Source organism: Polyergus mexicanus, unplaced genomic scaffold, assembly GCF_030449975.1.
Source record: "Polyergus mexicanus isolate NDT 795.1 unplaced genomic scaffold, iyPolMexi1.0 SCAF_5, whole genome shotgun sequence".
In the NCBI taxonomy this organism is placed as follows: Eukaryota; Metazoa; Arthropoda; class Insecta; order Hymenoptera; family Formicidae; genus Polyergus; species Polyergus mexicanus.
In genome coordinates, this window is record NW_027223325.1 from 12,145,836 (window position 1) to 12,158,569 (window position 12,734).

General features: G+C 34.6%; 1 protein-coding gene and 1 long non-coding RNA gene across 3 annotated transcripts; one reads left to right on the forward strand and one right to left on the reverse strand.

The window, feature by feature from the left end:
* Positions 1 to 2,050: 2,050 nt before the first annotated feature.
* Positions 2,051 to 12,374, reverse strand: Raptor (regulatory associated protein of MTOR complex 1). Of its 2 annotated transcripts, XM_070295592.1 has the most exons (23): positions 11,944 to 12,374; positions 11,673 to 11,775; positions 10,772 to 11,013; positions 10,545 to 10,691; positions 10,287 to 10,462; positions 10,132 to 10,191; positions 9,957 to 10,057; positions 9,715 to 9,848; positions 9,195 to 9,578; positions 9,016 to 9,090; positions 8,516 to 8,773; positions 8,176 to 8,319; positions 7,836 to 8,094; positions 7,680 to 7,721; positions 7,314 to 7,459; positions 7,129 to 7,226; positions 6,938 to 7,040; positions 6,439 to 6,593; positions 6,164 to 6,334; positions 5,821 to 6,065; positions 5,579 to 5,743; positions 5,151 to 5,433; positions 2,051 to 5,001 (listed from the first exon to the last, which is right to left on the reverse strand). In XM_070295592.1, the coding sequence occupies exons 1-23, from the start codon at positions 12,160 to 12,162 to the stop codon at positions 4,812 to 4,814; spliced, it is 3,900 nt and encodes a 1,299-aa protein (XP_070151693.1). In that variant the 5' UTR covers positions 12,163 to 12,374; the 3' UTR covers positions 2,051 to 4,811. The 2 variants fall into 2 exon arrangements, with proteins under 2 accessions (XP_070151693.1, XP_070151694.1); XM_070295593.1 differs by lacking the exon at positions 7,680 to 7,721.
* On the forward strand, positions 8,886 to 11,066 carry LOC138933103 (uncharacterized). Its single transcript, XR_011446924.1, has 3 exons — positions 8,886 to 9,462; positions 10,342 to 10,478; positions 10,571 to 11,066. It is a non-coding gene; the product is annotated as an uncharacterized lncRNA (long non-coding RNA).
* Positions 12,375 to 12,734: the final 360 nt, after the last annotated feature.

A 12,734-nucleotide genomic window follows, 5' to 3' on the forward strand; every position in this document is an offset into this window, starting at 1 on the left:
TACAATGCATTTAATTCAAATATAATTATTTTACCTAGAGATAAATGAAAAAACACATAACAATACAAATAAAAGATATTTAATTCATTAAAGAATGTGTCTGAATATTAAATAATTAGTGATATAAGCGAGTATGCAGGTAATATATTGTATTGCTCTTGATATCTTTTTATAGTAACGAAATCAAAAAGTGTTTCAAAACAAGTGTTGCATTTGTCTGGATTTTACACGTTTGATTGCGATCGTTCTAATTACCTAACATGATACACATTTCTACTAAACATCCAAATACAAGAAGATAACAGGAATACATTTTTATTTCGGTAATAAAGTCTTCGGAATTTACGATGTGGTCTTTTCCCGTATCATAAATAAAGATTATCAAGGTTGAAACATTACCGTCAGTAAAAAATACAAAAATTGATTAATGTTCCCCCGATTTACATGTATGATAGAAAAGTTTTAGAAAATTTCACAAATTATGTTCAACACAAATTGATTAAATAATTATGTAACGTATATATTAAAAAAGGAGAGAAGAAAGAAAATAACGCAAAATAGAATTGAAATTTTTAATGAAGCTAATAAATTAGTTTCAAAGCACCTGTCTTACGCAAGATACAAGCCGCGTCTCTGACACATAGAACTAGAATAGCGTGAAATAGTATCACGTTTACGATCAGTTGATAGCGGTGAGACCACAATTCCACCAGTCAGAATACCGATAATATCGCTCTGCACACCGGTTTCACATCAAGAGGGAAGCCAAACAAAAGTTCTTATCGCGCTGTTTCAACTCCACTAGCAGTACCACCCGCGGTGCATTCCGCATACGTTCATATCACCGAGGCGTTCACGCGTGAATGTAACGTCACGTAAAGTAACATATGCATATTTAACACCTGCTTACTTGCTCGCACGCGTACTGAGGCGTAAGCGAGTCAGCAAGAAATCTCTAAAAACAATCCAACAATCGCTTACGCATTTAAATCGGGGACCATTAATTTCATAAATATAATGTAAATATAATTGTAAATATAACCGATATATTTACAATTTATCGCTTCTGACATCATAATTTGCGATATGGCTCCAATGATGATAACATAATACAGTAGAAGTCTTCTAAATATCTCAACCATTCACTTGGGATAGTAGGATATAATAATTAAGGATGCGATATAGAAAATAAGAATGTTGAAGAGAAACAAAGAATTTTAGTTTACGAATCTATGATATTTACACAAGATCGGCGTATAACGTAACATCGCGCCTATTGTATTTTACCATAAGGCGATTACATAATTACACGAATGTACATTATAGCATACAGCACAAAGTCATAATACTTCGTGCGTGTTCGCCTATTATTCCCTAAAACGCTTCCTGATCGTCGGCGACTGTTATTGCTAGCTAACGGTATAATAGCGGCGCAAGAGATCTCTCTCGAATTATATACATATAGCACAAAAGAGAGAGAGAGAGAGAGAGAGAGAGAGAGAGAGAGAGAGAGAGAGAGAGAGAGAGAGAGAGAAAGAACTATCATCCGATCGGAATTTCCAATGAATCAGTTTCTGTACAGGAAACTGTCCCCTCGGACTATTAAAAATTATTTTCCTTAGAATCGATTCGTCCCATGCAATAAAACACATGATTTTTTTTTCTTTTTTTATCAAATTAAGATCGTGTTCTTCAGCTATATTTTATGATCGAAATTGATTTTTCGCGATATACTTTAAAAACTTTCCAATCATTTCGGATATTATCGGCATAATCGTAAAGAAAGATAATAAGAAAATCAATAAGAAATGATATCAATACGTGCGCGATCAGAGTAGTTTTATAATAATTTCCTAAAAGTCGGTTTTCAGATTTGTCCGATATAATTTCGAGCATATGTAATCTCTGTACAATTTTTTATTTTTTTATCTTTATTACTTGTCTTTGATTATCTAAATATGAGAGATTTATCCCAGCAAAAAATATTATTTCTTATACAAAAAAATACCAACGCTATTTTTTAAACGTAATAATGTAAATAATGTAAAACGCAAATTATAAATCATTTTATATAAATCTACATTTTTAAGTTAAATTTTTTTATATACATTTTATATAAATATAGATAATATAGTTAAAGAATTAAAGGAAGAGGAACGGCAATATTCATATCAGACAAAAGTGGACAATCCAATTTTTAATTGCGATTCAAGGTAAAAAATTAATGGAAATTATGTTTTTAGTGTTATTATAGCTGCAATGTAATTTATAATTTTTAATATAGCACCAAGTTTGAATTGTCCATTCTAGTTTCATATTTACATTGATTCGCTTTCTCCCTTGAAAGCTTAAAACTGAAAACTCAACTAAAACCATTATATAATTAAATTTTTATAGTGAAATATTCAAATCAACTTTTTTCGTTGTCTAGAAAACGTTAAGTATCTTTCCTTAAGATACTTTTCGTATTTTCCATAGCAGTATTATTAGCTCACTCTTTATATACGACAAAAAAATAATGTGTGTACAAAATTAGATTTTATGAATAAAGCATGATTTATTCCATTTGTTTTCTCAATCGTTTTCTTGTCTAAATGCACAATGTCATGTACTTAATAGAGTTAAAAAAACATCTCGTAAAATAAAAATTATTTATTATCAGCAGAAACGATGTTGGAAAAAAGATCCAATAGATACTCCTGTTATGCGTTAATGATAACCGAAATAATTGTATAATTGAATAACATATATCCCAAAATATGGAATGAAACAAATCACTTTAGAAAGAAAAAAAGTCACATAGCTTCCACAATTGACAAAGACATTTAAGTACATCTAACACTGCGTGTTTGTATCTGTATATAATATATACAAATCTGTAATTGGCGAAACTCTTACCATACGCATCCGCTAATCCCCGTCAATTGATTTATCACACATACCTAAATTGCGTTACCATGTGTATGTGTGTGTGTATATGTGTGTCAATAACAAAACTATTATATAATACAAAGAAACAAAGTTCTGCACTTCTCGCGCCTCCTCCTCCATCATCTGGCGCACATATTATATATATTTACCCGTATTTACAATATATCTACCATTACGTAATAATAAAACCGTTTCTCAATTGTGTAATATGTACCTGTTCTATTTTCATTAATTCTAGCTTGGTAATGTAATCTGTAATATATTCTTTATATTATGCACCATAAAGCCATTTCCATTTAGATTGCTCTCCATCTCCGCAAATATTGGCGGATTATGTGCTCTAGTATAAGCGACAGCGGCAATGGTGCAACCGCGAGCGGAATGAAACAAATCCATAAATTAAATAACATAACTAATCGTGTTATTTACACAATTCGTAGACAATATTATTTTGCACAACATAATTACACTATTGTAATCTCGAAAGTAATCATTAATATTTTATGTTAACTTTCCCAAATATGTTGTTTAACGCAGAGGCGCGATAGTCTCTAAATATATTTTTTACATAAATTTTAACAGATATATAACACGATTAGACTATTTCATTAATAGCTATGAGAAGTAAGATTCTAAACTAACAAGATAATTTTCGTTGTAATCGTAATATGAATACAAAAAATCCATTTTTATAAAGTTATATAAATAATAAATCCTGGGTAGATTGTATATTTATGTACAAAAGTATCATATCTCTCTCTTTCTCTCTCTCTCTCTCTCTCTCTTCATTGTATGGAAATTTGCATTTTTTTCAGTTTCACGTAAATATTTATGGAAAGTTTTCTGTATGTATCATTAATCCATGAATATTGCACTTCAAGCAATCTAATATTGCGAAATAAAATCTAAATATTAAACATAATATCTAAAGATGAATGTTACATAAAAATTTAATGTCTTTCATTAAATTTTATCGTTCAAGAAATTACACTTATTTATGCGTTAAGTTTATAAACATTATTAATGATTAAAATTTTTCGAAATAGATCTATGCAACTGGTCAGGAATATAGAATATGAGATAATAGAAAACATTTTTAAAAATCGATAAAATTATGTCGAAAAACACTAGAGAAAAATGTGAATTCTAACATCGACCGCCATCCGTATAACTTATAAAAATGCGTATAATGCGAGCCACGTATTTACACAGCCACATCGTAATCGGTTCGGTAGTTAAAATATTTCCATTACATACATATCTGTATTTTAATACAATTTAATCCTGAAGCGGAAATTGCATGGCACAATAATTGAGATTATTTTATCGATGCAGATCATAAAAGCTTTCGCGTTATAAACGTTATTCTCTCGGCCATTCTCGCGTAAACAAATTCGCATTAACCTTTTATCACAATATACGTACACATATTATTATGCATTAACATCTGCCATGATACTAAAATTCCTTCAACAGTCTCTATCTTACACCAAAATCACATCAAAAAGATAATTAATCATACCTTTAGACTGTTCTTTGGTCACCTCGAAATTAACTTTGGTTAATCCCCTCACATTCACTCAATTTTATCACAAAAACTACACACAATTATCCTTTCTTTTTTTATCCTTTACTCAAAATAGTAAATAGGCAAGGATCGTTTATCTTCTAGCGAGAAGAAACAACGGAAAAAAGGAGAAGGCTATTCTATGATCGTAGTCGTAGGAACCATCCTGTTGTTTTCTCATGAAAACGCGAGGGGAAGGTAGAAGGGGGCAAAAGCCCTAATTTCATCAATAATACCATAACGCGTGCAAGAATATGTGTCTATAAATTTACAAAATTCTGCAAAGATCTTACATGAGTTCCATCTCTAATAGTCATCTGCGTGGTTCATATAACGTGAAAGTACTGTCCACGAAACCGGCCGCCATAGTCACGCGATACTGATGAAAGCTCAGACAACTTACAGGACTGAGGCGTGTACCCATGAATCCTTCATGGAATTTTATCGTGTTAAGATGTTGACCCGATATATTGTAGACATTAATGCAGTGATTTGTGGTGCCACTAAACAAAAACATGTACTTTTCATACAAGAAGAGAGAGATTTTATATACATATATAATTATCATGAGAAAGTAAACTATCATAAAAAGCACATAATGATTATTGTAACATTCTATAAATTTAATAATAATAAGTTTGTTTTTGCTTACCAAGCGAAAACATCAGCTATTTCATGCACTGTTAATGCCGCAATGCCTGGCGATATCTGAATCGTGCTAACGGAAGAATTTTTTCTAAGATCAAAGATCTTTATGTCGCCCGAAGACGAGCCGGTGAACAATTGTGGCGCGGATCCCTCGGATTGCCTTAAGAATGAGCCCAACACCCAACCTGTGTGTTCTCTCCAAATCATAACTCTTGCTTCCGCGGGAGGTAATCTCCGATCTAAAAGCCGCACCGATCCGTCACCACAGCCTAGCGTCATTATTGCACCTAAAAAAATATTTAAAAATTGACATGACGCTTATTATTTTACATACAATAGAGAGAAATAGTGTATGAATATGTGTGATATATAAATGAAATATAAAATATAATAATATATTAGAAGAGATAAAATGTGACTCCTTTAAACAACCTGTGCCGTCAACGTCCATGCAGGTGACACAACAATCAGCGCCCGTTGGAATATCTTGCTTCTTCAATTCGGTCTCCGCGTCCCAAAGTCTCACGATGCGAACATCGCCCGTCACTGCTAGAGTGAGAGACTTTTGCTCCCACTTCGTGACCAATTGTGCCGTTGCTGCAAACATATATTATTAAGCATTATATATAAATTAAGGGCAAGATAGTGAGAACTAAGAATTTTTTAATACGTACCATTGGAAGTCTTAGTCGCGGGCTGCACGTCCGCCAGAGCTTGCCAAGCTGTGAGTAGGATCGGATCGCGGCTTATTGTGCCGCTATAATTCTTCCAAATTCGCACGGAACCGTCATCGGAGCCCGCCATCAACAGACTTAAATCGTGAGAGTTAATAAATTCGAGTGCCGTGATGCGCGATTTCGTTTTGCTTCCGCGACTTGCGCAGAAAGTCATCTTTGTACCGTTCTGATAATCCCATACCCTGAAAGAAATTTTTATACATGTCATTATGCATGCTTTATTATCGTAGTATTTCTCATATATCGAGCACTTTTTACGGCATGAACAAAGATCAAATACCCAAAGCAATCTTTTAACGCCACAGCCAAATGCGGCTCGAATGAATGGAAAACCAGAACCTGAGGTGACTGAGGACATCTCGCATGATACACCTGCGATTCCATCTTGCTTTGCGGCGCACGTGATTGTTCCTCTTTCGCGTCCTGCCTCTGCTTTGCGTTACGTATAAATCTGCGACAATCAAGCATAAAATTTCGATAAATAAAGTGTAATATTTTAAAAAAACTCTTCTTAGAACTAGATAATTAATATTAATAATTTTAAACATTTCTTACCGCCATTCTCGCTCAAGGTACGGTCTGCTCTCCACATCATCCATTTCATCTTCTAAACCAACGGGCTGAGCGAACTGAGCACAACTCCATTCGACGAACTGGGAAGTGGTTAATGGGTTCTTGGCTCCAAGTATCTCATCCGTCTCTTCAGATATCTAATAAAAATATATAGAAGCTATATATTCCAAAATAATGATGTATTGTGAAAAATGTTTCGTAACATTATTCTGCGATTATATTACCATAGTGATTTATAGTTGCAATTACTAATACTAAAAAATACAAGAATTTATTGGAAAAAAAAAAATACTAATTGCAACTATATGTACGCACACAAATGCAAATGATGTTATTTGTAGCATTGTTTCATATTCTCTTATATAACTTTTCTTCACATTTACTATTCTAAGGGTATAATCTCTATTGTACTTATATGTGAAAAATATTATACTTACAACAATTTTAACAAACAAACGTAAAAAAAAGAAAAAATTCTTACTGTGTTAGGAACGGGTTTTCTCGTACGACTACTATGTGGTAGAACTCTCGAAGAACGTAGCAAATCTGGTCCAGAGTTAACAGCTGGTGGTGACTCCCCTTTGCTATTGTTAACAAAAAGAAAATCGTAAAAAGAAAATCGTTAGAGACAAAATAAATATTATGTCTTATTCAAAGAAATTCTTGACTGACCTTAAATAACCAGTTCGATTTGACGGAGATGGCGGAAGAGATAACGACGACGAGATTTTTGTTTCGACTACCTCTTTTGGAGCGGAAGATGCTTTCACCTGAAATTTGTAATATTTTATGTGACAAAAAAATCTCAAAATATAACTATACAACCGAGTTTTGCGTAACATATTAAACATTTATACCTTATTACGAATATGATTGGTAATTTTTTGTGACATAGCGCCGACTGCCGGATGAGGATCATTGTCGAGATTGCACAATCCATGCCATAATTTCATATATACACTACCGTAGGAGAGACTCGGTAAGTTTCCAAGAGAACTGTGACCTGCAATAAATAATTTCGTAAAATTTACAAAATGTTGCTGCTGTCATAAAATTCTATTTTAATTCGAAAAGAAAAAAAAAGATTTCGCTATTATACAAAGCTCGTGCGATAAGCATTATATTTTATCAAAATTGTATAGAGGTGAAAATATACACAAATTACAAAAATAAAAGATTAATTATATACAAATACATGCAATGAATTTCCAATTCATTATTACCAAGTGACTCGCAAGGTTTCCTCACGAACTCCCAATTATTACCTGGCACACGAAAGAATCAATGCAAGTAACTGTTCAATTCAATGTTCAGTCAATAAGTATCGATTGACACTTTTGATTGACTCCTCTTATCATACCGATAATCTGATGACTTACCTAAACTGCTAATAGATGATGAAGACGATACTCTTTTGATGCGATCTTGTGCTCCAAAACCATCGGTCGTATCTACCGTGTATGTATTATTGGGCGACAACATCTTTAATCTATCGCGCGAACTGATGCGCCTCATACCACTGAATGGAGACAGAGTTTCTACGACGAGATCCTTCCGACTATTCTCCTCGGCTATAGCTAACGTAACGAAAGAGTTTTCGAAATGTAGTACCATCCATTGAAGAGCCACTATTAATTCCTGCAATTTCGGTGATTTCCGATGAGAATCCGATTGGCATCCGATGTTTAATCGATTCTAAACCGCGATTTGTTAACTTACTTTTCTAACTAGCGGACACATATCATGAGAAACGGTATTAATAAGCATCATAGCGATAATTTGATCGATGTTGTTCGCGTGCTCGCTCCTGGTCGTAACGCTGTTTATGAACGTGCCCAATGCGTAGACGCTAGCCGCCCGGACCTGTACAAAACGTCAAAAAATTTCTTCAAAAATCGATATATAAATTTAATAGAACTGTCATAAATATTTACTTTATATATATATAAAATTAGTGATCTCAGCAAAGTTTAATTCGACAATCTACGCTAGACTAGAATAATATTGTAGTGTATTTAGGATTATGATTCATATGATTAGTAATAATTAAAGTAGTTGCCTCTGGAATAGGATCCTTTAATAACGTAAATAGTTTTTCATGGGCGATGTCTCTAACGCCACACCATCTCGCCTTGTCAAAATTGTGCCAAAGTCTAGCCAGGCACAAGCAAAGCCATTGTCGTAGCAAAGAGTTTGTGTCTCCCAATTGTTCCAAGCATATCGAAACGAGATTACCTTGATTCGCAGCCACTTGACCTGGTCGGTAATCATTTACAATACTGGCTAGTACAAATGCGGCCAATGTTCTGTGCTCGCTCTGAAATTATCATCAAATATATTTTCATTACGACAAAGTTTAGCCACCCGTAGGCCTGTTCTCCAACTTCGTAACGACAATGTCGTTATCGTTACGCGTCGTTGCGCAGCTGACTCATATCGGAAAATAGCTGCGCAACGATGCGTAATGATAGCGAATTTGTTGTTAAAAGTTACAGAATAGGGCTGCTGGGCAGTCTGGACATAGTTGCCGAATAAAATTAGATATAGCATATAAACTACCGGAATAGAAGTATCCTGAAGGACAGACAAGAAATATTTATGACCGCCGTCGCGCACAAGATCTGCTTGGCAAGTCTGTAATTGAGAATCATCTATAAAATTAGAATACATTTATAAATCATCGTGTAAAACACATTATACAGAGGAGATTAAAATATTTAAACATAAAGAAGACTTACATTATCCACTGCTAGAATCTTTGCCCATATAAAGACGAGCAAGGGGCGAAGTTCCCTGGCGTTGCTTTGTAATAATTTTAACACATATGGAAAGATACCGACACTAAGTGCTAGATTCACAGCCCATGGACCGAGATCAAGAAAACGTCCCAAGAGCTCTAATGCTCTCAGTCTATGAACTTGACTCAATAATACTTGGAGAACGATTGGAAGCTGTTCGGGCGGACTGCGATTTTTCGATCCTAAATTGAGCCATACTTGGAAAGCTGTAAGTTGATCTTCAAAGAATGATGAATGCACATATCGATCTTCGTTTTCCAAAACTATTGGCAATTGTGCCAAACACAGATCAAGCGCCATGTCCCAAGCTTGCCACATACGATGCTAGGAAAATAGAAATTTTGATCTTTTGTATTCCAAATTTAAGAATAAGCAAAATAGTCACTCAAAACTTAAACACATTTGCACATTATAATAAAGAATTTCTTTTATACAATAAATGGATTACTGATTAATTTACCTGATAAGTTGGTGGCAATTTTGGGGAAGAGACTGGTGTGCAATCGTAAGAACGAAGTATTCTTTCCGCCAGTAAAAAATTTCTAAAGAGACTAGCAACTAATAGGTCTTGTCTGAATAATCTTTGGAACAAATCTATAAAACAATAATATTCTTACAATTACTTCATCTGTCTCTTTAGTTTGTATTAACAAATATATATACATGTATATACAATATATATATATATATATAAAACTTTACCTCTTGGCAGAGTATTCCATGCTATTGTGTCGGTGATAGCTGTAAATACCCAATTAAGCTCGCCTAACATTGTTCTCCTATCAGTCAATTGACCAGGAATTCTAAAATATATACAAACAGATATTTGTAGAACTTGCTAAAAGATATAGCATTTAATAATGTGATATAGTCTTACTTGTCAATAAGATCAAGCGATATGTTGGGAACTAATTTAGATGTAGGTTGCATCGCAAACCTGTGCAAAAAAAAAACTATATATGTATATAACATATTAGAATGTACATACACAAAGTACACATTCTTTTTTTTGCTTGTATGCCAAATACTTACCAGCGTATTGCAATTTTTATGGGAGTAGTAAGGCATGATGTAAATATATCTGCAGGTAGATTCGGGTTCATAGGTAAAATCTGATTAGCAGCGCACGCTGCTAATTGAATGCAATTTTTATAACACGGCGCTGCGGGACACGTCATACCAGTTACGCGATTTTGCTGTTTTTCCATCTGCAAAGAACAATCGGTAAAATTACATAAACATTAATTGATTAGCATTTAAAATCTTCAAACAAAATTTACACATTTTTACCTCGTATTCCTTTTCATGTTGGTCAGCAAATTGCTGAAAAGATTCTACAATAATGCCTGCATTGGAACAATCGTATACATAAATACTAGGTGCACCCATCCAAGTCTGTAAGTCATACACCGACAATGGAATGTACTGTGTATATGTCTATAAAAATAGATCATCATTAATATAGATATTATATAGATACATTAAACATATAATTCTTGTATTAACTCTATACTAACCCTATTAAATACCCATATTTCACCATTAGTGGTAGGTTTGGGCACACCATGGCCATTGTAATGAAACAAAACTCTTTCTTCTTTAGCATTTCGCCTTAAAGATGTACATAATTTTTTAACTTCTTCAACAGTTGGATCTAAACTTTGTTTGTAGCGAGCTCTTGGTTGCCATCGTTCGTATTGCTTTTGCAAATTTGAACCTATAGTCTCAAGAGCTTTTTGTGGACTCACCGTTAAAGGATCTGGAAAGATATTTGTTTTAAAAATTCTATATTCGTTATTTGACATTGTTTGTGTAAATTTGTTGTAAAATTATCTTCAAAACAAAAAAAAATTTTATGCCGAATGATTGTCTTAAACTATGTAATTCTATAGATTAAAAATGTTATGTTTATATACATAATGATTATACTTTATACACATTGCCAAAGGCATTTCTAATTTTATATTTGGAGTTTATTATATAATATTTAGTATAAAAAAATAATAGAATATATGTAAAGTGCATTTTTTAATATTCTAATACAAGTTAAAATATTAAATACAAAATTCTCTTCATTTATTTGATAAATGTCTGTCATTGTGCTAACATAACAGCATTCTTTCAACTTTTTTTGCCAAATAACTTTACATTCTTTAATGACAAAATATTAAAATTGGATCGCAAAACTATTTCGGTTCCCCAAATTCGAAAAGATCGTCCAAAGATTGAACAATCAGTTGGAAAACTTTCGTGAAAATATTGCTGCTCCATACATTGAATACAATCGAGTCATGGCAGTCACTCCGGCGTAATACACATGTCTAATCTAACCTCAAAATCGGAATTACATAACTGCGAGTAGCGAAAGAGAAAAAAGATTAGCTAAACAAACGCGCGGGATTAGTTTAGTTTAGTCACCTATCCAGCATTCGAGACGAGCGCAGGGCTGTGTCTTGACGATGTCCGGAGGGTCTACGCCGACGTTGAGGCATAGCACCAAAGCGACGCTCACGGTTTTCATCTAAAAAAAAAAAAAAACACGTGCGCGATCATATGAATTCGTTCGCGCGAATCATCGAGAAGCAACGCTCTCGCCTCTCCTAGATCATCGCGCTAGACAGCATTAATCGTGATCTCATCTGACCTCGTCGCGACAAATTGCAATCGCAATTTGTATGTGTATACGTACCCGCTCTTTCATCCGCCAAGTCTGACTGATACAATTCACGCTCTCGATCGTGGTATTGTGACGAGGCTTACAGAACGCCAATTGCATTTGCCAGTCCTCCTCATCGCCGCCTCGTCTGATCGCGTTGTTCAGCGTCGTCGATGTCGACGATATCGACGACGACGACGACGACGACAAGACTTCGTGACAGGATTTCATCCTAGCGTAGCTCACAGACATCGCAGCGCGTTGCGTTGCGTTGCGTTATCACATTCGTCACGTGCGAGGGACTCGATGTCTCTCTTTTCTCTCTAACGTACCGATAATGTTGCACAAGTCTCAAGTTGCATTCGTGCCCGCGTCAACAAACGTCACTCACTATGCAAACGCGATGCAAAAACATCCCGACGGGGTGCGACTCGCCGAATTTACCGCACAAATCGCCATGTTCGAAGGTCGGCAAGTGACGGACAAACTCCGAACTGATTTTGAAATTTTGGAGACCCCCCGCGGTGACGGTGCGAAGCTCTGGCTTCAGGATTGTCAACGCTCAACGCTGAGAAATAAATTCTCGGTCATAAACTATGCATCAGCTGGAATCATTATGCGGCGTCTACAATAGAGATTTTAAGCCCTAAGCCTTAAGAAATTGACCAATCACAGTCAAGTATGAAAAGAATACTCTCGACTGTGATTAGTCAATTTCTTAAGACTTAGAATTTAAAATCTTATTGTAGACGCCGCTTTATGGCGGAGTACGATAACCAATAGGAAGATTTTCTTTCGCGCGAATGTACCGATTGGTAGGACTG